General features: G+C 52.7%; 11 protein-coding genes across 11 annotated transcripts; 5 read left to right on the top strand and 6 right to left on the bottom strand.

Moving 5' to 3' along the window:
* Positions 1-968: 968 nt before the first annotated feature.
* Positions 969-1,360, bottom strand: MYCFIDRAFT_35288 (uncharacterized protein; the record flags this gene model as incomplete). The annotated part of the gene is made up of 2 exons (XM_007921748.1): positions 969-1,164; positions 1,215-1,360. Coding segments are annotated over 2 exons (342 nt in total), but the record flags the coding sequence as incomplete, so codon positions are not given.
* A 332-nt stretch (positions 1,361-1,692) lies between these two features.
* Positions 1,693-5,958, top strand: MYCFIDRAFT_80126 (uncharacterized protein; the record flags this gene model as incomplete). Its single annotated transcript, XM_007922357.1, has 4 exons — positions 1,693-4,789; positions 4,967-5,341; positions 5,573-5,744; positions 5,922-5,958. The coding sequence occupies 4 exons, from the start codon at positions 1,693-1,695 to the stop codon at positions 5,956-5,958; spliced, it is 3,681 nt and encodes a 1,226-aa protein (XP_007920548.1).
* A 910-nt stretch (positions 5,959-6,868) lies between these two features.
* On the bottom strand, positions 6,869-9,070 carry MYCFIDRAFT_201652 (glycoside hydrolase family 51 protein; the record flags this gene model as incomplete). The annotated part of the gene is made up of 3 exons (XM_007923469.1): positions 6,869-8,058; positions 8,108-8,875; positions 8,932-9,070. 3 exons carry the CDS (start codon positions 9,068-9,070, stop codon positions 6,947-6,949), a joined length of 2,019 nt encoding a protein of 672 aa, XP_007921660.1. The 3' UTR covers positions 6,869-6,946.
* Positions 9,071-9,109: 39 nt separating this feature from the next.
* Positions 9,110-9,881, bottom strand: MYCFIDRAFT_209890 (uncharacterized protein). The gene has a single exon (XM_007923468.1). The coding sequence runs from the start codon at positions 9,645-9,647 to the stop codon at positions 9,372-9,374; it is 276 nt and encodes a 91-aa protein (XP_007921659.1). The 5' UTR covers positions 9,648-9,881; the 3' UTR covers positions 9,110-9,371.
* Positions 9,882-9,931: 50 nt separating this feature from the next.
* On the bottom strand, positions 9,932-11,956 carry MYCFIDRAFT_58038 (uncharacterized protein; the record flags this gene model as incomplete). The annotated part of the gene is made up of 3 exons (XM_007922020.1): positions 10,828-11,956; positions 10,185-10,313; positions 9,932-10,131 (listed from the first exon to the last, which is right to left on the bottom strand). The coding sequence occupies exons 1-3, from the start codon at positions 11,942-11,944 to the stop codon at positions 9,932-9,934; spliced, it is 1,446 nt and encodes a 481-aa protein (XP_007920211.1). The 5' UTR covers positions 11,945-11,956.
* Positions 11,957-12,318: 362 nt separating this feature from the next.
* MYCFIDRAFT_170333 (uncharacterized protein) lies at positions 12,319-13,624 on the top strand (the record flags this gene model as incomplete). The annotated part of the gene is made up of 9 exons (XM_007923467.1): positions 12,319-12,370; positions 12,403-12,471; positions 12,501-12,599; positions 12,635-12,719; positions 12,747-12,818; positions 12,844-12,968; positions 13,017-13,093; positions 13,119-13,558; positions 13,603-13,624. The coding sequence occupies 9 exons, from the start codon at positions 12,319-12,321 to the stop codon at positions 13,622-13,624; spliced, it is 1,041 nt and encodes a 346-aa protein (XP_007921658.1).
* A 189-nt stretch (positions 13,625-13,813) lies between these two features.
* On the bottom strand, positions 13,814-16,248 carry MYCFIDRAFT_125702 (uncharacterized protein; the record flags this gene model as incomplete). The annotated part of the gene is made up of 6 exons (XM_007923466.1): positions 13,814-14,025; positions 14,161-14,650; positions 14,741-14,862; positions 14,912-15,482; positions 15,627-15,863; positions 15,898-16,248. The coding sequence occupies 6 exons, from the start codon at positions 16,246-16,248 to the stop codon at positions 13,814-13,816; spliced, it is 1,983 nt and encodes a 660-aa protein (XP_007921657.1).
* A 225-nt stretch (positions 16,249-16,473) lies between these two features.
* On the top strand, positions 16,474-18,162 carry MYCFIDRAFT_126984 (uncharacterized protein; the record flags this gene model as incomplete). The annotated part of the gene is made up of 1 exon (XM_007923465.1): positions 16,474-18,162. A coding segment is annotated over one exon (1,689 nt), but the record flags the coding sequence as incomplete, so codon positions are not given.
* A 2,847-nt stretch (positions 18,163-21,009) lies between these two features.
* MYCFIDRAFT_35439 (uncharacterized protein) lies at positions 21,010-21,366 on the top strand (the record flags this gene model as incomplete). The annotated part of the gene is made up of 1 exon (XM_007921756.1): positions 21,010-21,366. A coding segment is annotated over one exon (357 nt), but the record flags the coding sequence as incomplete, so codon positions are not given.
* MYCFIDRAFT_149329 (uncharacterized protein) lies at positions 21,010-21,918 on the top strand. Its single transcript, XM_007923464.1, has one exon. The coding sequence runs from the start codon at positions 21,363-21,365 to the stop codon at positions 21,768-21,770; it is 408 nt and encodes a 135-aa protein (XP_007921655.1). The 5' UTR covers positions 21,010-21,362; the 3' UTR covers positions 21,771-21,918.
* A 1,126-nt stretch (positions 21,919-23,044) lies between these two features.
* On the bottom strand, positions 23,045-25,333 carry MYCFIDRAFT_107563 (uncharacterized protein; the record flags this gene model as incomplete). The annotated part of the gene is made up of 3 exons (XM_007923463.1): positions 23,045-23,518; positions 23,591-24,097; positions 24,353-25,333. Coding segments are annotated over 3 exons (1,962 nt in total), but the record flags the coding sequence as incomplete, so codon positions are not given.
* Positions 25,334-25,511: the final 178 nt, after the last annotated feature.

Raw genomic sequence — 25,511 nt, 5'->3', positions numbered from 1 at the left:
CCTGCTCATGGCAGTCGCGGGCGCTTTATTATGACCAGTTCGCGTATCGCAGACATCTAGCACTGGCCACAGGGATCAGGAATTGGCTCCTTTGAAAGCACTCGAGAGCTACGTCTGTCGTGGTGTTGAATGATTGATTTCCTCAAAACAAAGCGATATATCGCTGGGTATCGTGCTAACAAATAAGAACATGCTCTGCTTTTCGCTGCGGACTTGAACAACCTCGCGCTGTCATGCCCGCCTGGCACTTGCATCGATGCAGATAGAAATACTTGCAGGCCGTAGATGTGCAAGAGTCCACCGTGCAGATTATCGTACGAGTAAATAGGGTGCTTTTTTCTTCGCATCCAGACTGATAGAGGGAGGGTAGGTGCAGCTTAGTCTTCATCCTCAACGGCAGCCTTACGAGCTCTGCCCTTGCGTTGAGGCTTTGGCTCTGCATCACTGCTCTTAGCAGCCTTGCTCTTGCCCTTGGCTTTGGTTGCTTTGGCAGTTGGCTTCGGAGCCGGCATCTCGTCCTCGGACTCGCCAGGCTGCACTGCTTCGTCAACGTCGTCGCTCGGATCCTCGGTCTTGACTGGCTTTGCCTTCTTAGCTCTGGACTTCTTGGGTGCAGGAGCTTCACCGTCTGCCTGGTCGTCAACAGCGGCCTTGGCAGGTGCTTTGGAAGGCTCCTCGACAGCATCCTCCTCGACCTTAGCCTTCTTACCACGCTTCTTCGGTGCAGGCTTGTCCTCAGCTTCATCGTCACTATCGACCTGCTTGCGCTTGTTGGTCGTCTTCTTCTTTGGCGCATCATCTTGGTCCATGTCCTGCACGTGGTCAATGTATATCCAGACGTTGATCGAGACTGAGCTCACCTCGCCTGCCTCCTTGGCCATCTTCTTCTTCTGTGCGGCTGTGAAGAATAGGCCCCCTTTTGGATTGTTCTCCAGTCTGTTCAACTCGATGTCCTGAGGTGGTGTCAGTCAGATATAGTGTAGAATAGTGGTCAAGAAGTGACTCACGCCCTTCCAATCAGCGTCGTCGACATGACCCTGCTGCAGAGCGCGCTCTACTTTCTCCTGTGCATCGGCTGGAAGCTCGTCGTAGCCATCGATCAGATCCATGTCGCCACCAGACACGTCCTTCCAGTTGCTGAGGACTAATGGCGTAACACAGCCCCTACAAAGGTCAGACAGAGTGAACAGAGATTGCCAATGAGGCTTCGGTACCAGTGGCGCCACTTGATTGTATCGTGCTCCCTGATCGTGACCAAGACGCCCTGGCGGAGCTCGCCTTTTTGGATCTTGATACCTTCCTTCTTGCAGGTTGTCTGCTGGCATGCTGCGCGCGCCGAGGGTGCGAGTTCTGTCGAATATCAGCTTGGTGCGAATTTCTGCAGCTGACAGAAGCACACCACTCACCAACGCGATAGTTGCCCGGCATCTTTGGTTGTTGCTATGGAGAAGTCGCGCTGCAGGGCGAAAAGTTATTACCTACAGTAGTGTAGAAGGCTGCAGTGTGTCCGCGACTGGCGAGGCGTGGAGCGAGAGTTCAGGCTACCGTGGCTGCCGCCGAAGTTCAACCGCGAGCCTGGTCCGTGTTCGCGTCGCCCTCGCGACTCGGGAACGTCACCACAAATCCCTTCGCCAAGGCCTCTGCCTTTCTGTCCGCCTCTGCCACTCTCCCCTCGATCATGATAACGCGCCAATGAGAAGATGGACCGCCCGGGGGCTGCGTCCAGCTGCATCGCGAGTATGGCAATGGCCGTCCAGCAGGCTGCCTGCACGTCGCGGCGCACTTTCACCTTTTCACACTGCCGCACCACGTCCTGCACCACTCGGCACCATCCGCATCCGACGACATGGAGATAGTGTCTTTGAGAAAATATCTCGGCCTGAGCGAACGATTGATGCCTGGGCCGCATTGATCGATGGTGCATTGCCTCCGCACCTGAGAGATCCACAGGTCACGCCGCCTGCATCGACATTGAGTGCCGGTGAGGTCGCCGAAATTCTCTGGGCCGCGCAGTACCCCAGGAATCGTGACGACGAGGCTTTTGATATCCTCTACCATTTGGGCATCCATCAGAACAGGTGGAATGCTGTCGTGTGGCTGATCAAAAAGCTCGTCGACAAATTCCCCGCACGACATGGCCGCAGTCCGAAATATGCGCATATGAGCAGTGCGTGGCAGTCCGCAGACAGGTCTTTGGCAGACTTGACCGACAGAATGACCAACGGGCCGGTCAACGTGGAACTACCTGGTGTATCGCCTGGACCTGGATCATCACGCCGCCCTACACTGGATGAGCTCACCGTTACGAAAGAGAACACAATGCCTCTAGAAGTCATCGCCCACAATGCCCTTGGGCAAGTCTGGAGGACTCTGGGCGCCATGACCCAGGCCTGTACTGGGAGCGAGATCCGATCCGAGGTCTTGGAGATCATAGCCTATCTGCACCACCAAGAAGTCATGCCAATGTCAATCTACCAGGCCAACGCCAATCCAGACAAAAGCACTATTCAGCAGCCGCCCTTGCTACCGCTGCTGTCTTCCAGGATCTTGACATCCTTGTCAGACGCCGCGTGGAGAGCGCACCAAAAACTGGTCATAGAGGAAGCCAAGGCCACGGGAAGCGAGTTCTCCTCTCTTCGACCCGAGCTCCTGGGGTCAGCTTATCGTGTTAATGTCGCAGGCTTGCGGCCTGAAGTCTGGATGGAGCTCATTCTGTGGTCGTGCCTACATGGTGGCTGGATTCGACAAGGCGTTGAGATCCTCCAGGCGCTTGTCAAATCGCGGCAATGGAAGCCTCTTTCATGGGCACAATACGAGAAACAGCTACCGCCAGAGGCGGCAACCACGTCAAAGGAGTGGAGTGCGTGGGAGTATCTTTTCAAAACGCGTTCGACCTCCTCAATGGATGCACCTCCTGAGCCTAAGCAGTCTATCGAGCGGACTATCAGCGGGGAGCTTGTCAGTGCGTACATCGATGCTGTTGCGACCAGTGCAGACGTTGGTGTCGGCACACGTGGCATGCAAATTGATGAAGTGGTCACTGTTCTGGCTGAGCTGAAGTGGTTCTTGCTGCAAAGCCGGCAGAATCTGAGCTTTGGAACGTGGGAATCGGTCATCATTCGCCTGCTTGAGCTGGGCAGCATCACTCCAGAACACGACCACGTTTTACTACGATCCGCTATATACTCGTCTGCTGGCGGAGGTTTTGGTCAAAGTCTGTATGGCAGCAATACCAACGACCTGCCTGCTTACGTTTTGGATGGAACTGCGGCGTCATTGGGGCTCTTGCACCGATCCCTTCGTGGCCAAATCTCAGCAAACAACCTGGAGTCTGCGCTCGAGGTGTTTTCTATGATACAGAAATTGACCGACCTGGACAAGAGCCGCTCTGTAACCACATTTTTTGGCACGGACCGCGAAAATCTGCTCGGCAAGAATATCAAGCCCCCAAAGCCGGCGTCTTCTCTCTTCCGCTCGTTGCAACAGCATGGCTTATTCACAAGCAATCTCAGTAGCATCGATTACCCGACCTTCAACGTCCAGATCCCTCCAAACATACTTGGTCCATTTCTTGAACTGGTATGCGATGCAGAAGCCTTTGATTTTGGTCACTGGCTGTTGTACAGCACTGACATCGATGGCCCAGTCATACCGGTATCCCTGTATGACGATCCTTTTGTGCAGCCGGGAATTGTGCGCTTAGCCGCAGAGACCGACGACAAAGTCTTACTGGAAAATCTCAAGCAACTGAAGCTGTCGAGACGCTCAATGCGCAGTATCATCTCGACGCAATTCAGAATGTACCGCTGGGACGCTGCGACTCGTGTTCTCTCGCATCTCGCTACCACGAGGGGATCGAAGTGGGACATGACAAATCTCGCCCAGCTCATTAGACACGTGCTCGTCCTCGCCAGACAATCGGAATCTGGCGATCCTGAATCACAACAGCACCTAGATCGCGCCAAGCATATCATGACGGATATGTTGGCTCTCCGTTATCACGGATGGTCGACTATAGAGCAAGAACGGCTTATTCCCATGCAGTCAGTGCTCACAGTCCTCGCTGCAGTCGATCAATCCTGGGCGAGGTTCTGCTCTGGAATTCGTGTTTATCGAGGTCATCACGACCTCCATTTGGAAACCAGAGACTTCAACATCATCCTAGACGGCGTGGTAAAAGCCTATGGCTCCCGAGCAGGTCGTCACCTCCTGGATATCTTTTGGCCTCACGCCGTACGAAGATCTATCGACGCGGGAGTTGTGTTCACTCGTCACAGGCGAGCCAAGAAACAAGTGCCGCGATTCCGCCCCGAAATCATGGCCAGTATCAAACGCCAGCGGATAGTAGTCAACATTGATGGAAGCAGAGCAGGGGATCTAGTGGTGTATGGTGCAGTGATACCCAACGCTGGAACTGTCTTCACTATACTTGGCAAGGCCCTCGAGGAATTTGAAGCTGCTGGCTTTGACGAAGCAAGAAGTAGTCAAGAAATCCATGCTGATCCGCCCAGCGATGCGGACAGCGAAAGGGACCTAACGCCAACAGGTATGGTTGAATGGGCTGTGCGGCGCTTGGCTGAGCTGCCCGATGTTGAGGCAAGTGTCGTGGACAAGCTAGACCGTTTCCTTGCGAAATATGGCTTAGAGCACGTGCGGCAACGACTTCCTGAAGTGTATCGCATGGTTGACGAGGAGCAGCTATATGACGATAACCATGACGGCGAAGACACTTGCGGCGAGAATGCAGTGCAAGACGGCATCGCATTGGACGAGTCAATTGCAACAGCCAGTCAGTAATATCTATTCGAAAGTCGTCGAATGCCTCTACACACCTGCGCGCCCTATACAAGTTGTTGATTTTGTGTATCACAAGTGAGCAGCTTACGGAATAGCGCGGTGATCATCGAGGCCCGACAGCTCGTGCCATCTCGTGAACCACCCTGTCGATGACTCAATCCGAACTCAGAATTTCGAGCCAAATACTTTAGCTTCAAAGCAAGCATTGTACCACGCCAAGCCACTCCCAAACTATCCCGTCCCATCCAGAAAACCGAAAACATGAAAATCTCAATCCTCCCCGCCATCGAAAAGGACATTCCTTCGCTCGTCCACATCGAACTCGAAGCCTTCCGCTCCCATCCCCGAATTCCCATCCTATGGCCCAACGGCTACCAACCCGACGTCTACACCTTCTACTCCTCCAGAAAACTCCAAGAATTACACGATCCAAACACTCATCTGTTAAAAGCCATCGACGAAGAAACCGGACAGATAGTTGGAGCTTCGGAAATCAAGTTCTGCTTAGATCCTGAGAAGAACGCCACAGAGATTTCACCCTTGAGTGAGAATTCCCCTCCACCGGATAACTGGCCTAAAGGAGGGAATTGGCCCTTACGAAGATATTTTATTATTAACTCTTGGAATTTGGTGAGGAGGAGTTTTGTTGGGAAGGGGTATATTCGTGCGTTCTGCCACCAACTTTCCACAAGGTCATGACGCGACACTAATACTTTTTTTCTTTTTCCTTTCTTCGCAGAAGTCGACCTCTTATTCGTCGATCCAAAATTTCAAGGTAAAGGGATCGGTTCGAAGTTGATCCAGTGGTCGATGAACGAGGCAGATCGATGGGGAGTTCCACTTGCCCTGGAGTCGACGCCGAAGGGTCTTGCGCTGTATGGAAAGTCGGGTTTTGTGGAGGTTGAGAGGATTTTGGTTGATATGAAGATGTTTGGATGGGAGGAGGAGTATGTTGAGGAGGAGGGGATGAGGGTGTGGATGATAAGACAGCCGAGATTGGATTAAATGGGTGAACTGGAGCTTTGTGTCGGTTTGGTATTTGTGGATGTATGCCGGTCTACATGTATCGTTGATATGTCACGCTCTCCCGGATAAGAGATATGACTACTCACCACTGTTCATAGCACAAAGGACATAAACAGCAAATCTCTCTGTCGATGATAGAGCTACGACGCAGCATGCTGGAATCTCTCAATCGTATTATGATGGCTATAAACTCATTCGTGCCACGCTTCGTCCGTCGGCGGCCTGCCAAAGAATGCCAAGTCGCCAGAATGCTACAAGGCAGGAGGGTAGAAGAAGACATCAGTGAACCACTGGACGATCTGTTGAGAAGGACCTTTCCTGACTTTCTCCACTGCAAGCTCCACATTGAGCCAGTTAGCCGCTCTGTCAATGCTACCTAATAACCTTCAACAACATCCATCGCTACAGTCTGATGAAGTCTGAAATTTGCAACTTACTTCTTATCCAGCCAACGCTCGCGTCTCCCTCCCAGAGTCTATCGATTCCCAACACCTACTCGGCCGATACAGTAACCATCGCGATCAGATATTACGTTTGCACCTCAACCAACCAACCAAGCAATCAAAAAATCCAAAGCCAAAAAAAAAAACTTTTTCAACGCCTATACCGCAAAAAAACCAAAGCAAAGCTCCTCTCCGGCCTTCGCTCCCCTCGAACCCTCATCTTCCAGCACCACCATCACGACCCAGCTCCTCAAATCCCATCCAACACGAAGAAAGCACCCCGAGTCCTCAAACTTCCCCACCAAAAAAAAAAAAAAAAACAAACCACCCGGCCGTCGAAACTCCGCAGAATTCGCACACGAACTTTATCGACCTAAACCCCGGACAGGACAGAAAAGTTCATACAGCAAGATATAGACGAAGCGATTGAAACAAAAAAAAAAACAAGGCGTGATTAGAAGAAGCAGAAAAGTCAAGAATTTCCGAAGTATGTGGATAGATAGTGTGAGAGGAAAAAAAAGATTGGGGCGGGGTTTTGGAGGAGGGTGAGGGAGGGAGGATGGTAAAGTACGATGGATGATTCATGAGTTGAAAATTTTTTTGAGAATGTGGAATTTATTTTATAGCGCGCGTCCATGGCGTTAGGATTTCGAAGGTGGTTTTCCATGGCCATAGTATCACTATCCACCTTCTGCGGTCGAGTCGGTGTCTAGGACGGCTACGCTGAGCTGTGGCATGGAGAACGTGAAGGAACCTTTAAGTCCGGCGGTGAGGATTGTGGTATTGGTGTGTACGATATTGATTCCTGTGAAAGGATCGTTGTAGGCGTATGGATCGCCACCAGGATTCGTGAGGACCGTCAGGTTGGCGTGTGCGCCTTTCTCGACGCCTTCAAAGGAGACGGTTACGGGGACATCGCTGCCGTTGGTAGTATTGAATACCGCACCTTTCCACACGAACGCATTTCTTCTCTCGTCCTTTCCAGCGCCCCAGTATAGTGGACCATAGCTGGTATCGGAAGTCGTCGGGACCGTGTGCGTGATGGGGTGGTGTGCGAATAGGGACCAACAGTACCAAGTGACAGCTTTCGTCGTGAGTTTGGGATCGGCAGCATATTGTAGCAACGTAATCGACCACTGCCATCGGTTCATGTTGCGGAGCACGGGAGCGTAGAACGTGCCGGGGATGCGATCGGAGTTGCGCTCATAGCCGATGAGAGAAACTGCTTCGCCGACAGCACCAATCCACCATGGAAACTTGTAGAGTCCATGATCCCACCGGGGCGGAGTTGCACCATTGACGTGTGTTGCTGCGACTTCTCCAACAATATGTGCAATGTCGTTGTCGAAGCGATCAAACTCGCCCACAAGCTCATTGGGTTCTCGGTAGGGATGGTAATCGCCCATGACACCTTCTGGGAAAATATATCCATCAGTCTTGTTCGGTCCAAAAGTCTCACCCTCTGGCGCCGGGTCAGATGTCGCTGCTGAGGCAATGACTTGGATGTGTGGATAAGCTGCAGAGATTGCCTTGTGGAACATTGGAAAGCGGTACTCTTTGTAGGACTTCCAGCCTTCGGGATAACCTGCCAGCCAGTCTTCATTTCCAACTTCCACGTAATTCAGTTCGAAAGGCTCCGGATGGCCAAGCTCTGCTCGCTTGGCGCCCCATTCTGAACTTGCAGGACCGCTGATGAATTCGATCTCGTTCAAGGCGTCGTCGATGAAAGGCTGGAGTTGGCCCTGAGAGGTGACGTTGCCGTCAAGCGCGAGGCCGGCCCAGACAGCGACAACTATCTCAGATCAGAACTTAATCCGGACTATTGCTGTCATCGACCTCACCTATCTCAAGACCCATATCCTCCGCCCAGTAAAGATACTCCATAAGTCCAAGACCATGCGTTTGCTGATAGTTCCACACGCCTTGAAACCCTGGTCGATATCGCAACGGCTTCAAGGTATCTTTCCAATCCCAGTAGTGAGCGAGATTTCTTCCTTCGAGCATGTTGCCACCTGGGAAGCGTAAGAAACTCGGATTCATGTCTGCCAAGGCTTCGGCGATGTCGATTCTCAAACCATTTTTGCGCCCCTTGTAGGTAGGTGGAAATAGCGAGATCAGATTAAAGTCCAGGTATTCCGTGTCGGCTTTTGCGGGGTCGAAGGTGATTGTCAATGTGTTATTTGAGGTTGGTGCATCCTTCTCTGGCACGAGCGTGTACACATGCTCAACCCAGTCGTCAGCCACACATTTTGAAGTCACGTCGACACTGCCGAAGACTTCGCCTGTGATGTTTGATTGCAAAGCTGCCGTGAATGTTCCGGTATAGGCACCGCGAACCCAGAAGGACCCAGAATACTCCTGCTTCCTCACATCTATTCCCCAATACCCATCGTTCTTAAAGCCAACGAAACCGATCTCGTGACCAGCCGCAACTCTCATTGAAGACGGTAGAGCATCGGAAAGTGGCTCACTGAGGTTTTGGATGCTCAAGTGAGCGCCATTGACTGGGAAGTAATGATGCAGATTCACAGGATAGTCGGGACTGGACTGGAAAGCGCGATTCTGGATCAGTTCTGCGTAGATCCCACCATCTCCAGAGTTGTTGATGTCTGCCACTCGCTGTCAGCATGCGGGCTCCACCTCAATGACTTGGAAATTCACAAACCTTCGTGCAAGAAGCCATAGCCAAAAGGGTGCCCGAACTTGCCAGTCACATTGCCACCAGAAGCTTTGACATGAACCTCGTAAGCTGCAGAGGAGGCAATGCCAGCAGCTACCAACGCCGCCTTGTTGAAAGCCACCATACCAGACAGATTGGAGAGTCTTCTCTCAGCTTCTCAATTCACCAGTCCAAAGTCTAGCAATATGGCAGTTCTAGGGTTAGGGTAGACCCTAGTCCTATCTCCTCTTTCGTGCCCAGGCTCTTGGCATGTCAATCTTATACCATGTCAATCACTTCATGCCGCAAATGCTGCAAGTGGGCCAGATTCCTGCAAATAATGTTGGCTGAGTAAGGCGACAAAGAACCCGTCCATCTGCCTATTGGAGGACCTGAGATTGTCGACGGAAAAATGACGAGCCATCCATGTCGATCACTACATCTAGTCATCTACTCCGCTCGCGGGAAGGGTCATTGAAAACCGAGGCGGCGGCGGCATACTCGGTGACCATGATCGCCCCAGTTGTTGTCTGGTCGACAGCATACTGTTCGCCCGAGCATGCCGACTTCTGAACAGTCGGTGAAGTGTAGAGGAAAATGCTCGGGTGTCGGGCGAGAATGCTGGGCAAGATTGGGTGACAACCCGGCGATTTGTAGAGTTGGTTGATTTTGTTCATCGTCGACATGTATGAATCAGGCGCAGAAATGGTATTGAACCTCATGTTCCTCAGCACTCCGAGAATCAATCATGCACCTCTACTCTGAGCCAATTTATCCATGCTGCTCTTGCAGCGGCGCTTTCCTGCTGGCGCCAGCCCTGATGCATAAAGTACACCAACACACTCAGTCTCATTACTGAACCTCTTTTCATGAACGCCGTAGAATCCCATGAGGGTAATCGCCCATGCTGCACGAAAAACACCGATCCCGCTTTCCCTTTTTTACTCGTGAAACGCCAGACCGTGAATCAGAATGCAAGCAGTAAGTATGCGTGGATGGAGGCCATCTACCAGCGACGGTTGCCACCGAGAGGAGCGTTATTCCCACCGGTCCAACCGCCGCGGCCACCACGGCCTCCACGACCACCTCCGAAGCCGCGGCCGCCACCTCCTCCGCCACCATAGCGAGCCATCTCGGCGAGGCGTGGGTCGATCTGCTGCTTGGCATCCTGAAGGATGTTGACGAGATCGCGGGCCTGCTTTGCGTCTGGAAGAAATGTCAGCGATGATCATGAATGTGAATTTGTATGATGAACTTACTCTCAGTGGTGAAAAGCGTGATGGCGGTACCAGTGCGGCCAGCACGGGCAGTACGACCGATACGGTGGACGTAATCCTCCGAGTTGTTCGGGTAGTCATAGTTGAAAACGTGAGTGATGTCCTTGACGTCTTTGACGCGTACCATGTTAGTAAGATGCTGTGCTTGATGTAGTGAGTCGGAGGGAGCAATAGCAATCCTTTGACGGATGCGAGCGAGATCTGTCAAGGGTGCGCCAGTATGCGACACTCAGGTGGCTACCTCTTCTCAAGGCGAGAGAGAGTCATTGTAGCTTCGCGCTCACGCGGGCACATTTACATCCAGTCTTCACGGGGCCGTTCAAACATTCTCCGGGTAGGATCCTTGGACGCGCGCAGCTTTGACACAACGCAACATTGAAAGACTCAAGATCCGCTTCTCCACAAGATGACGTGCGAGAGAAGAGAAACGGAAAGGTTCAGCGAAGCCAGGCTTCACTGAGAAAGTCTCCAAGGACCCTTTGAAGAACAAAGGAACACAAACAGCCCTAGACGCGAATGGTTATGTGTGCACACCGAGCGCACAGAGTGCAACTTCGACAAGACAGATCCCGCACTTACTGGCGGGCGAGGATGGGGAGGGGAAGGGGTGGGGACGCAATCATACCAATACCACGGGAAGCCACGTCAGTAGCAACCATGATGGGGCTGTTACCCGTCTTGAACTCGTTGAGCACCCAGTCACGCTCGTTCTGCTGCTTGTCACCGTGGATAGAGAGCGCTGGCCAGCCGTCTTGGCGCAAGAAGCGGGTGATGTCGTCGGCAATGCGCTTGGTGCCGGTGAAGATGAGAATCTTGTTGTTGCGGTCGTCCATGATCTTCTCGAGGTGCTTGGACATGCGGTCACGCTTCTCGAAGTCTGAAACGACCTCGACTATCTGCGTGATACGATGGTTAGCAGCCAACTCGTGCGAGCCAATGTTGACCTGGATGAAGTCCTGCTGGTAGTCCCGGGCGAGAGCTTTGACTTCCTTTGGCCAGGTAGCAGACCACATGCAAGTCTGACGGTCCGGGCGAATCTGGCTGATAATCTTGCGAATCTGTGGCTCGAAACCCATATCCAGCATACGATCGGCCTCGTCCAGAACCAGGTATGTCACGCGGCGAAGGTTAGTCTTGCCCGACTCGAGCATGTCGATGAGGCGACCTGGAGTGGCGATGCAGACTTCCACGCCCCTAGCGAGGTCTCTAATCTGTCCACCCTTTGGCACACCACCGTAGACGCAAGTGTTTCGAATCCGCGACGACTTGCCAAACTTGCTGACCTCCTCTTGAATTTGTACAGCAAGCTCACGAGTTGGAGCGAGGATAAGGACGATTGGGCCATCGCCTTGCGCAAGCAGTGGCTGCGCATTGATATGGACGATGGCGGGAAGGGTGTAGGTCAGGGTCTTGCCGGAACCGGTCTCAGCGATACCGACGACATCGCGACCGGAGAGGGCCATCGGCCAGCCTTGCGATTGAATGGCGGTTGGCTTAGCGAAGCCTTGCTGCTTGACTTCGTTCATGACATAGTTCGGGAAACCGGCCTCGTCGAAGGTCTCGACTGGCTTTGGAACGTCCTTGCCTTGAACGGTAATCTGGTTGTCGCGACGGAACTGCTCGACAGCCGCCGGGGAACGAGCGGCCACATCTGGGTGCTCCTTGTAGAAAGACTTCTCAAACTTTGGCATCGTGTTGAGATCCCAAGTCTGCGCCTTCAGGCCAGCGCCGAGGTTGGACATGCGGTCGCCGCCAGCAGCACCGCCGCCGTAGCTGTTACCGCCGCCGCCATAGCCTCCGCCGCCCGAGTATCCACCTCCGCCGTAGCCTCCACCGCCGTAGCCGTTGCTGCCGCTGTTTGGAAAATGTTAGCATACATTCAGACATGGTCAAGATTGTGGAACAGAAAGAAGAAAGATACGACGGCCCTCAGCGCCTTGATTATCGTGCTCACCCGTCAGAGTAGTTGCGACGATCGTAGCGGCTGCGAGAGCCAGTGTCGTAGCCTCCATATGAGTCGTACCCGTTGGAGTATCCGTTACTGCCAGCGTATCCTCCGCCGCCGCCGCGGCCACCTCCATAGCCACCGCCGCCGTAGCCACCACCGCCGTAAGACATGTTCGAGGAGTGCGTGGTAGAGACCGTCGGGTGTTGGGAGTCGAAAGTGAGTGGAAGTTTGATGAGTTGCGAGTGACAATAGAAGCGCACTCTGTAAGTGCAGCCAAGTTGCGCTGTCGAGTTGTGAGGGAGAGGGGGAGGAGGGTTTGGGGTGCGCGCGTGTGTTGATGAACGAGAAAGGGCTGGCTGAGACAGAAGTTTTTTGTGAGGCAGGCTCTGCGCTCGGCGAAGGCAGCGGCGCCAAACCTTATTTGCCCGACCATGACGCACGGACGGCAAGTGCGAGACCTCGCCTCTTCAGTTGGAGATCTCAGACAGCACTTGTTGGCTTTGCGTAAATGATTATTTACTTCAGCACTTTCACTCTGACAACGCATCAAATCTAGTCCACTGCAAGACGTCAGGTGCTTTATCTGCCTTGTACAGTCTCTGCTCCAGAAAAGCCGGAGATGAAGTGCTGGAAAAGGAGACATCTCGTAATCGAGATGTGAGCTCCTTGTCAAGGATGGTCATGCAATCACAGATATGGAACGATCACAGTCAGCCAACATCAGAAAGTGTTAATCACTCACTTCGACATCAAAGTTGGCGATGGCCTGCGGGTAGATGCAGGTCTTGACGCCGCTGATGCCCTGCTGAAGCAAACTGGTCCGCTATTTAGACACATTTCATGTCTGCCATAACCACAACACCAAGTCGAGCCGGAGACTGCTAATCATTCTCATAGAGCAATCTCCAGCTTGCCGATTCTTCAAATCTCCCATAAGAAAGTTGTGAAGAACGAGTGCTGATCTGGAGTTGAAAGCCGGACTGTACTCGGATACGTTCTTCCGGGACGACATTACGCCAGTGCTCTTGACCTCAGCTGTTCCTGGGCACATCCTTGTGTTATGCTTCCTTGCTCGACGACGTCCATTCGAATGCATATTCCCAAGCCACTTCCCCGCTGCCGAGGAAGTTCATCCGTCCAGTCTGCGGCCATCAAGTTCAACGCGCATATGCAAGAGTGTAGAAGCATGTTCTTCGGCGAAGAACGCCATCCAAATTCGCCCCGATTACAGTCTGCCATGGCTGTTGACCAGACTTACTTGGTCCAATGCACTGATTGTGCTAGAGATCACTCTTGAGCTTGTGCTTGGCTTCGAAGAAAGACCCCAGAAGGCAGCATTCCGAGACCCCAAGTCGAAGCACATATGCAGAATGCTGCTTTTCGAGAAACATTTGGAAGGCGTAGCTCCGTACTTTTTTTGTTTTCGAGTTATTTGTGCAAAGGGAAGCAGAGTGGACGGACTTTGGAGAGGTGAAAGACTCAGACGAGTATTCGGCGATGGAAAAGGCGACAAAAGCCTCTATTTGGAGAAGAAACGCTCATCGCCAACATCCCGAACAGGTATCATTTTCAAGCTCCTATGGTATCCAAAGCCACAATCTGTACACCCGCACAGACGCCATCGAGACACAAAACACGAAAATTCCTCGTCTGTCTTCTTCTCTCAAAGACCATCATCAAAGCTCATACCCTCACCCTCCCACTTCCGAGTCTTGAGCACTCGCATTTTCTTACTCGGACTCCTCGGCCCCTTCTCACGCTCCATATTCGCCAATTGCGCTCGAAGTCTAGCATTCTCATCTTCAAGCTCAGAAACACGACCATTCTGCTGAGCGCTGACTTTTCTCCCAGGTCCCTTCAATGCCAGACTACTCACTCGTTCAGTCAAGCCATCGACATCGGGCGTTCCATCAAGAATGATCGGGCGCAGGGCAGTTCCGAGCGCAGCAGGAGTGGGAGGTGGAATGTTTTCCTGGTCGTTGTCCTCATAGACCTCAACCTCCATTCCACGCGTGAGAAGGTCGATTTTTCGGTCCATGTGCTCGTCTTGTCGATCCATCTCTTCGTCTCGAGCCGCGCGCCATCTTCTCCGCTCGGTTTCGAGTTTGGCATCCATCTCATCGTACACTTCGGCCCGGATCTGCTCTTCGATCGCATCGATGCGGACTTCGGATTGTGCCCAAGCGGCTTCGGCTTCCATGCGACGATTCGTCTCTTCTTCGAGCCGGACTTGTGTGATCTCGAGCTCTTCTCTTAGACGAGTGATCTCGGTCAGTGCGCCTTCGAGATCTTGCATGACGCTTGATGGAGTCTGACGACCGGATGCATATCCGCACTTAGATTCTGGGTATGATGTGCCGGCCTGGATTTGTGAGGTGATGCTTGGGATACGAGGAACTGTGACTTCTCGAGCCAACGCAGAATATCGTAGGATCTGGGATGTTGCGTTGAAATCGCCTAGAGGATCTGCTGTCACAATCATGATCGCTTTCTGTGGTGGCTTATGACCGCTGCCGCCATGCGAGAAGCTATTGCTAAACAGCAATTCAGTAAGCTTGCACTGTCTGTACGGCACAAGAGCCTGATTGACGTTGTGTGAGTTGTCAGACTGCATCTGCATGCACTGTCCAAGATACATGAGTGATTCGTTGATTTTGCCGGCTTCTGCGAGCGTGGCGCCTGCGGTCTTTGCTTGACGAGCCCTCTCGGAGCCTTTAAAGAGTCAGTGTGCTCTAAGCATTTCTGTCATAATTTTACGTACCTGCAAGATCGACGATGGTCATGGTGCTGCTCGTCCAAGGACCCGGTATTCCACGACCCCGATGCCGCTTCTTGACATCAATGCAGAAGAAGCCGTGACTGCGAGAAGAGACGGCGTTGCTACCAGTGCCGGCCACTCGACGCTCTTGAAGACCAGTCTCGAGCACCAGTAACGCTTCTTCCAAGCTGGAGCAGATCACCTTCCTCAAACCAGCGACAACTTTGCGCTCAGGCGAGCCTTCCGTGCTCTTGAACAACAATGCCCTCCTCTTTGCCGGCGACTTTCCAGACGCGGTTGCCGTCAGCAGGTCGAAGATGCGGTCGTTGTAGACTTCGTACATGCTGACAACAATGCCATACTCGGCACTCTCGTCGATTTCCATTGCAATATCGTCGATGGAAGGGGAGGTGGGCAGGACAGAAACACGAGGGGTATAACGCTTCGCACCCGGGGCAGAAAGGAAGGACGACTCCTGCTCACGAAAAGACTGTGTAAGTTTGGCGATGCTGCGAGTGAATCTGGTAAGGTGGTTTTTAGAAGGAGAGTGGTGCAGGGTATGATTGGACGGGTTCTGGGGTTGGGGGACTTCATATTTGGAGACATCAGGGTAGAGGCGATCATAGACGGTTGAAGCGTCTGTAGTCTTGTGGTGTTCGTTGAGAGCAGAAGGAAAAGCACCTGGCACGACAGGCGCTGGTGTTGTAGATTCTCGTACCAATGCAGGCGTTGCGGCTCGTGAGAGTCGAGAGACATTGCCGTTGTCGTAGATGCTGTCCAGGAAGTCCTGTGCTCGGAAGAGCGTGGACTCTGTGGCATCTGCGGCGATTAGAGAATTGTATGTGTAGTCACTCGAGTCGGCGTCGGCAAGCTGAGGCTCGGTTGATCGGAATAGCACGTCAAGAGCCAGTTGAGTAAGACCTCGTTGCGTTTTGGAGCCAAGAATGGTATGGCTCTGTATCTGGGTCAGTATTTGCCCCTTTCCCAACATTTCTCTTGCTATATACCTTCCCCGATCCAGTCACACCCAGCGTTGCGAGCAGACCATCTCGTCCTTCTCTTCCCGGCGCTCCAAGAACGCCCTCGATCATGGGCAAAATTCCTGCAGTATCGAAGATGTCTCGTTGTCCTGCATTTTCCTCATAGACTCTGGTGAATGCGAATCTCTCAACCGCCCGTTTTCTCTTGTCATTTGCAGATGGCTTGATCGTGATATGTGTCGGCGTCGGCGCGTCTTCTGTTGGTTCTTCGACGTCCAAGAATCGCTCGTTGTCGGTAGTGCTGGGCCGTAATCGCAAGAATACGCTGAAGAGCGCGGACGATCCTTTCGACGGCTCCATGATGATGAAGCTGTCAGTTTCCAAATATGAAGCTGTATTCAAGCCACCATGTGCGAATGCAAGGATATAGCAGTGATTCTATGCCGAGCGCGTTCCTGAATCCTGAGATGCAAGGTAAACTTTGCGTCGCAAGGAGCAACGAAGCGGCGAGGCGGACCGAGCTCCGGCATGGTTTTTGAGCTTTTGCCGCACGAGCATCGAGATGAGGAAGTGATTCAAAAGGAAATGCTGGAGTGTCGGGCGTGTGTACTGCGCAGTATACGTGCCATTGCCGGCGATGCATACGGAACAGCATCGATCCTCCAGCGACCGCTAATACTCACACCTCAGCCCGCGAATCGACCTACACGAAGGAGGCTTGCCACGGCGACGGCGACGGCGACGGCGGCAGCAGAGACCAATGCAGTCGAGCAAGATGAGCTGTCAGGTCTCGAGCCGGTCGCACAGCCCACGACGGACATCATACGCAGCAAAAGAGGAGGCACTATCGTTGTCAGCAACGAGAAAGCGCTGCGGAAAGAGCTCATACATCTGAAGGACAGGGTGAAGCTGGCCGATCATGTCCACTACATTCTGCGAGACAACAAGTCCGAAAAGGCGCTGGACCTGTGTCGACTGGCGAGTCGAGAGATGCGATGCACCGTAGCATGGAATCATGTCATTGCCTGGAACCTGGAGAAGGGTAAAGTCAAGCAGGCTTTGGAGGTCTACAACGAGATGAAGAAGCGAGCGCAGTGGCCCGACAGCTACACCTACATGAGACTGTTCCAGGGGTTGATGGACAAGCCAGAGCATCTGGGAAAGGCCGTTGCCATCTATAATAGCATGAGTAGCCCAACAAGCAAGGTGAAGCCGAGCGCTATGCACATCAATGCCGTGCTGCGCGCGTGCTCGCTTGCTTTGGATATGGATGCGCTTTGGGGTGTTGTGGCACACTTGCCGGACACCGGGCCAAATGCTGCCGACACTACCACATACACTACCATTCTTCAAGCAATACGACATGCCGCTATGGGTGACGAGCAGGATCCGCAGCTCATGGAATCGCAAAGGCAAGAGGCAGTGAACGAAGGCAGGCGCATTTGGCAGGAAATCATTCATAAATGGCGCGCGGGAGATCTGATCATCGACGAGCAATTAGTTACGGCCATGGCTAATCTCTTGCTGATCAGCAGGAGGCTGAAAGACACCGATGATGTGCTTTCCCTTGTCCACCAAACCACAAACCTGGAACGCCTGATAGCTCCTCTCGGTTCTCCAGAGCGCAACGTCCAGCACCTGCCGAGGAGCATGTCCACTCTTGATCCCGAATATAACGGCACTACCCAGCCGGGTCGTCAGCATCACCGCGTAGCAGATCCAGAAGGCTTCGTGCCCTCGCCAGCTGCATCAGCATTCAAACCCGTCACACCGTTAGTACGTGATTCATCTCGCCCCAAACGAGGCACCGCGCTGGCTTGGGTGAAGCCCGGCAATGGTATTCTTTCAGCTCTGTTCCGAGCGTGCCGTATCATGCGCATCCCGAAGATCGCTTATGCCTATTGGGACGTCATCACAGCACCTCCATATCGCCTAGAGCCAGATTTGAGCAATTTCAAAGAAGTTCTCCGAATGTACCGAATTAATCGTGCTGCCGACAAAGCAGCATCCACTGTGGAGAAGGCTCACAATGAATACGGAGTCCGACCAACGCCTGCGACTTACCAGCTTGCAATGGCAGTCTGCGCGAGAGACCACAAGAATCGTAGGATCATGGACACAGCCTCGAGAATTATCGATGATATGATGGAGCATCTCGAGCAACCCGACATCGTCACATTGGAGCAGTATCTTTCCCTCGCGCTTGCCACTTCCGACGGGCCGCAGATCGTTTCAGCCTTGATGCATCTCATGCCCGTTGCAGAGCGAATGCAAGAACTGGCAGGCTCGAAGCGCAAGTATAGACGTGACGCTATGGATGAGACAGAACTGAAGGAGAGGAGGCAGCGAGTCGATGACAAGCAAAATGCCATGGATCTGTTCAAAGACATGATTAGTGCGATCGACGTCCTCAAGCGTCGCGAGCTGACTCCTGAGCACCGACAGGAGTTCTGGACAGAACAGCGCGCCAAACTTGATTTTTACCTCGCGAAGACGAAGTGGGATCTAAAGGACAGAAAGCACAGGGACTATGAGATTCGCGTACGGACAAAACAGAAGAGAGAATTATATGATGCCGTGCAGGCTGCAAAGGCTGCAGTGCAGAAGGATAAAGAAGCTACGAGGCTGCATCGCCGCGAGCAAGAGACGAGGAGGTCGAGCCGCGAGCGCTCTGGAATCGAAGAAAATTTAAAGAAAATGGACGAGAAGGGGAGGCCTTGGTCGGGCCTGGTCAGGCATCATAAGAGCGACGATCGCTCCGAATACGCTGAACAGAAGAGGAGGGCGCGGCTGAAGCCGCAAGGACCGGAAGGCGTTGAGAACTGAGAATGAAGTCTTGGCCGGCGAAACATGATGCTACCTCCCGACGACTACGAATCCCGCGAAGGCGAAGAATCACTATTGATTTCACATGAATTGTAAGATATGTACGACTAGGGGAGCACATCAGAACAACAACGACGAGGAAGAGCAGCGAGCTAGAGGGTGAAAACCGGATCCTTGCCAGAGTCGCGGTAATGCTGGAGGTTGGAGGCTTGCAGACGGCCAAGAGCTGCCAAATCATCCACAATCTTGATCCATTCGAGCACTTGCTTATGAGCTTCCAGCGCACTCAGCAATATTTGCTTGTACGTTCATAGAAAAGGCCGATCGGAGAAGGCCGAACTCTCTGAAATTTCTTACGCTATTCGACATTTCTTTTGATTCGTCGGATGTGAGCTGGATTTTCTGCTTACAAGATCCTACAGCGCACTCGGGACGCACCAAAATTTTGATCTCAACATCTTCTTCCCTCAGTTCACAATCGAACGCAAAGTCGACATCTTGCTAAGCTGCGTGAGCCCCGACCGGGAGCTGAAATTTCGAGTATACTCAGAGACACTGAATCGCGCCTCTGCGACCTTCGTAAGTTTGCTGAAACCACGAAGGATGCGATATGACCAGATCCAACCTGTCGCGATCGAGCTGGAGAGCAAAGACTGTAGACCAATGGAGTATCCGTGTAAGTGAACCACAAGCGGGTACAATGAAAGACTTTATGTGGCGAATGTTGCAAGTAAATCGACCTCGTCGCTTCAAGTTCTATACATGCTAACTGTTCGAGTTGCCACAGGCAGGATTTTGCATGACGATCCAACGTTCAGCAGATTCCTCGGTCTTGAGGCCGAAGAGATCTTCAGGTTCACACGACTTTGGGACAAGTACGCAAACCTCGTCGACCTAGCCGTGATTGTAACACGCTGGATTGACAGAGCCCTTGAAAGCAACGAAAAGGTCGTCCAAATTACGCTCTGGTCGCGCGAGACTAGGGATTCCCTAGTCACTCAGTCGAACCTGTGTCTCTTTGCAGCTGCGCTCTACATCCGCTCGCCGAGGTTGGTAGCGATAATAGGAAGACAACTCATTCTCAACACGACTGACACCTTGTCCTGGACTTTCGGCGCTGGTCCTCATGCTCTCCAAAAGCCAGTCCAGAGACTTCTAACGGTAGATCAGCACCCTCAACTCCGCCATAGCCCGCATCAAAGTTGAGATCGAAAATCTTGTGGAAGAACTGCTTGAGGGCGAAAGAGCAGAAAACAAACTCCGTCGCCCTGTCAGACGGCCGGCCTCTGCGATAGCCGGGCTTCGTGGCAGGCGAGCCGTCTCGGATGCTTTGAAGAGGCGTTTCAAGGCATCAAAGTATGCCCGTCCACTCAGCTCACCAATGGCAGGCTACGAGACATCATTGAGGCCCTGAAGAAATTTGAGCTTCAGTGGTCTGGAGACAGCTTGCAAGAACATCAGTGTCGCCACCATCTCCGGGACAAGAAAACCGCGGAACAAATTTGCTCGCAGGTGAGAAGAGCCGGCAGACATTGGGAAGCGGATCTTCCTGTTCTATGTCTGGAGTGTATCATGGGAGGCAAGTACTCCTTGGGAGAGGACCAGGAGTGTAATCACGACATTTCGGTCTCCCACTTGCCATCTGTTTCGCAACAGCTCGTAGCAACATTACGATTGTCGCCGTCCCCGAACCCAGAGCTTTGGAACTCCCACTCTATCCATGAATCCGACGACACGATCGAAGGAGAGGACGCTGAAAGTTTCGGAAGTCACGAGAGCGTTGGTGGTCCCAACACCTGAGCAGGAAATTCATATGAACAGCTTTGTGCTGAATGATCCTCTTCACTTGCTCGACTCTTTCGTAACACGATCCGCCACGCGCAAAAGGTTCTTTTGGCAGATCCAGAGCACCCGTAGGTACAAGAAGCGACTCGGAGATATCTTGGGTAATGGACGACTTTTCGAATCAATGGGCGATTTACGGTCCTCTCAGGAATGCTCAGATGGACTTGACCATCCTGCAAGAAAGAAAGTGAAGTGAGCTGAAAGTTTATGCAGAGCACAAGCCACTTCAAACGGCGCTTTTTAGAAGCTCATCTTTTCACTTGCGAGTTGCTTTCTTCAACAACACAGAACACCGCTTCAATAGCCATCACCATGGCGAGTACAGACGTGCTCGACATTGCGCCCGGCGGCGATGTGGTTCTGATCTGCGCCACGAGCAAGAAGGCGAATGTCCCGTGGGTCTACAGAAGAGCTGGAAGTGGTGCGCCATGCTAACATGCATATAGACATCGACTTCGAGTCTCGTCCGTGGTCCTCAGCCTCGCCTCACCTGTCTTCAAGGCGCTGCTGAGCCCTAAATTTCGAGAAGGCATTGCGCTCGCCACCAACGGCTATGTCGAAGTTCCCGTTCCAGAAGATGCCGCAGAGCCGACTACCATGATGCTCAAGGCTCTACACATGAACCAAGACATTATGAAACACGTTCCGGAGGCGCATGAAATCTTGGAAACAGCCATCGTGGCCGACAAATACGACTGCTGCACCGCCATGCATCACAGCGCATTCTATTGGATCTCGAGCGCCAGGAAGGAGTCCACGGTGGACGAGATGCATGAGCTAATTGTGGCCTCGTACGGGAAAACATGAGCGACGAAGATGGATCTCCAAATGAGATTGACGAAATCGGATGCCTCACCACGACCTGTTCCTACCAATCACGACGCACGCAAGCGCTCTTGAAAAGACTCCAGCAGCTGGACCTCTGGCCAAGAAGTACGTTAGAGTCACAGTCTTTGGCCGAGTGTCTCCAGAGCTTGAGAAACATTGGACCGGGGTGGCTTACCAGTGTTTGGCAATGCTGCCAGCGCTGCATAGGAGAGGAATTCAGTGACTCTGCCCGGATGGTCCTCGATTTTCAGGAAAAGGCCGATGAGTTTAAAGTGTTGGAGAGCCGTTTCTGCCTGAGCTGCGTTCGTGAAGGTGACCCGTGGCGGATCCTAGTGTGTTGGGTGTGTAAGCACTACCAGGAGAATTCGAGAACGGAGGAATAATGGCACACGGAATGAGACGGGCACGGCTGAGAGAAACCTACATTTACAGGCTCATCCATGGAGCCACTAACATCGGAACACATGGAACGCGGCAAGACTACGAATGTAAATTGAGATCCGCGAAGACCGAGGAAATTCTTCAGTCATCACTGTCCTTCTTTGGGACCTTACGATGACCGTACTCCCCAAGAACTCCCATAGCGACCAAATTGACATTTTTTACAATCTCCAGGTACCTACAACCAACCCTCGAATACGTCCCAAAAGCAACTCCCATCCCCCGACGTTACCCTACACGCCCTATCCTCCTCATACACATCTTCCAAGTGAAAATCCTGCAGTCCAACCATCCAAAATCTTCACACTCACACCGTAGCTCACTACTCACTCACGAACCCTGCGATAGATCCTTCCCTCGCACAATGTATCGTACCACCATGCAAACCTTCAAATTCTTCCATCCCCATTCCCTTTCGCGTTCCCATTCCCATTCTCATTCATGCAACAACCTCCCAAACACCCCAACATTCACGAAGAGGAAAGGAAAGAATTCAATTTCGCAATGGGAATGACATGGAATGAGATAGATTTTTTTTTGTGGAAAAAATCTCGCTTCTTCTTAGATTAGCATTTCCATCGACCACTTTCTATTGAGAGTTTTTTTTTCTCTTTTCGGTCAAGAATTGTGTGGAAGACTCGGACACTACGAGGATTTGGATGCCAACGTATATAGAAGGAAGGGTAGGACAGGACAGGACAGGATAGACGCATTCGTGCGAGGAAGCGGGATCGAACAGTTGGAAGTAAAGTCAGTCTTCTTCTGCATATATAATGGTGGGGATATCGCAGCAGGCTGCATGCACATGCATTCCTAATGCGAAAGTACTGAATTAATTAATTCTATGTGACCAACGCTGACCAGCAGAGAGAATCACCGTTCGAAAACCTCATACCGACATCCAGCTCTATTCATACTCATCACTCTCCCCATCATAAACCTCACTCACAACCCCAAATTCATCCTGTTCGCCATCACCTCCACCACCAGCATCATTAAGCACACCTTCAATAAGCTCATCATCATCCGCACCCTCATCTTCCTGAACATTATTCCTCGGCTGGAAATTTTCCCAGCTCGCGCCATCAACGGTTCCATAATCGGGGAGATCTTCCTCGGTGATTTCAAAATCGTGTTCATCGGATTGAGCGCCAGGGGACTGGGCTTCCTGGGCTGGACTGGCGGATGGCGAGGGTGAAAGGTCTGATACGACGCTGCCTTGTCGACTTGCACTCGCACCTGGCGTGGTGCTACTCGCTCGGGAAGGAGTACGACCATAAATTCTCTGGAGAGCAGAGAAATCGACGAACTGAGATTTCATCGGGGCGCGTTTCTCCAGCATTGCGCGCGCCGCATCTGCAGGTGTTTCGATGGGAGTCGAGCTTTCGGTGATGACGGTGCCGTCTCCCATCCTGCTACGTTTCTTGCCTTTGCCTTTGTTTGGCTTCTTGCCCTTTCTACCACGACCACGATCGTTACCAGTAGCTTTAGCCACCTTGGCAAGCATGTCTTTCTCTGCTTGTTTTCGAAGCCAGTCTTCATTATGCGCCACCCAGATCTGAGATTTGATTTTGACTTCTTCGGGACTTAAGAGGCAATTTGCTACCTCAAGGTCGTTCTCGAACTCCATTTCGAGATCAGCAGCGTCGAGCTTGTCGCCGGGGTTCCATTCAGGTATGGCACCGAAGAACTGGAGACCTCGATCTTCGCGATCTTTTCGCGCCTTGTCGGCATCAATCTGGCGTTGCTGGTCAGCGAGGACTGCTGCTCTCTTCTCTTCTTGCAGAATGCGCTCCTCCTCCTTGAGCTTGTCGACTTCATTTTTCGACTCTTGGACCTCCCCATCTGCCAGGTACCGGTCGATTTGATCTTCGAGGTACGTTTCCACGTCCAACTCTTCTTGCGAAATGTCCACTTCGGGTGCCTCCTTGGGCTGTTTGGGACGGCCTCGACCACGCTTGGGCGGCGCATCACTCATCACACTTGACTCCCGTGTGTTACGCAGGGACGGGTCGGCTGTATTCGCTCGTTGGGAACGGGGTGGTCCGACAAAGCCGTCTGCCCTAAGACGCCAGTCTTGGTAAGCGACTTGACTCGGCGGGAGTGTAGCTGCTGCGGGTGATTGTAATGAAGGGTCCTCCGTGACAGGGGCAGCCAGGCGACGTCTCTTCGGAGCATTATACCGATCGTGCGGTGATTCATCTTCTGACGCAGCATCCGCGGCCTCGGTTCCATCGTGTTCGTCATCACGCTTGCGTTTGCTGGCATCCTGTCCAGCACTTGGCTCAGCAGAGCTTGAATCTTGAGAAGGATCCGATGGCGGCTGCATGGGCGCTGGAGCAGGTGGCACTGGGGTCGTCGAAACTTGTGGCGAGCTTCCAAGATCTGGTGCTGGAGTTCCAGGTTCGAGTGACGACAGTCTGGAGGAAGCATCTGTGGCGTCATCTGGGATGACTACCGGCTGCTGGGATTCTCGGTCCTGAGATTCACGCTCCTCTCTCAAACGCATGTGCTCTTGGCGGACTTCTCGTCTGTTAGCCAGTTTCTGCAGACGCTCTTCCTTGGCGTAGCGCGACGGCGGATCATGCTGATACACCATCTTGTTTCCATACTCTCGAAATTGCTCGACGGTCAGACCAGCACTTTTGGTCCGCCTAAACTCCTCCACACGCTTTGCAATGGTGATGTCGGCGACCTTGGAGACAAAGACGACCTCTCGGACCGTTCTCTGAAAGTTGTTCATGCGAGCGGCTAATATGATGCAAGCACCGCAGAGTCCAGCTGGGTGACGACCTGACACGATCCAATCACGATTCATCCGCTTGATGATTTTGAGAGCATCGGCTGCCACGTCCTGGGTCTTGCTCCCAAATTGCAGCTTATCGCAGTACTTGTAGATGAGCGGCTCGAGGTCGACGAGGTGCTGTTGACCAACGCTCTCGTTGTTGAAGTATAGCTCTCGGCACATGTCCTTGTAGACTTCGCCTAGTCTGAAAACGTTGATCTTGACCAGCTCAGCAATATCCATGAGCAAGACCTTGTTCTGCTTCTGGCGACGACATGCGGCGTACAAGCAGGCGGCAACGACTTCGTCTGTTTTGCGACCTGCGGAGAAATTGATGTTTGCGGCGAGTGTCCAGATCTGGTTGGCCTGCATGGCGACAGTCTCTTCGATGGGAAGCTTGGGCGTCAACGCCTCAAGGGCTTTCTTGCCGGCATGCTGAATATCTGCGAGGGTGTTCCGCTCGCCACCGCCAACTTTGTGGAATGCGCCTGCACCGAGAGTGCGGGCGTGACGGGAGTTGTCGCTGACTGTACCACCCTGGACGGTCGCCTTGCCGTTCGCCGCATCTGCGAAGGTGATGTCCGAGACGATATCGGATTCGGAAACCTGGGTGTAGCAGTTCTTACAGATCAACTGGCCCTCGTCGTCGGCAAGATCCGTGCCTTTACACGAAGGACAGCTTCGAGCAGCATTTTCTTGCGCAATTTTCGGACCTCGTGGTGCTCGCTTGGCCGGACCTTTGAGACCTCCCAGCCTTCTTATAGCAGCCATGAGAGGTTGGTCAGGCTGGATATATGTCTAACATGGGTAGTTCGTTGTTGATGTCGTATTGCGAGAAAGGCCCCGGTCGGTCTTCGTCTTCGGGGTGTTCAGGTGGCGGTGGAGAAGGCAATTGCCA

This window comes from Pseudocercospora fijiensis (genome assembly GCF_000340215.1).
Source record: "Pseudocercospora fijiensis CIRAD86 unplaced genomic scaffold MYCFIscaffold_1, whole genome shotgun sequence".
Classification (NCBI taxonomy): Eukaryota; Fungi; Ascomycota; class Dothideomycetes; order Mycosphaerellales; family Mycosphaerellaceae; genus Pseudocercospora; species Pseudocercospora fijiensis.
This window is presented reverse-complemented; position numbering and strand designations above follow the sequence as displayed.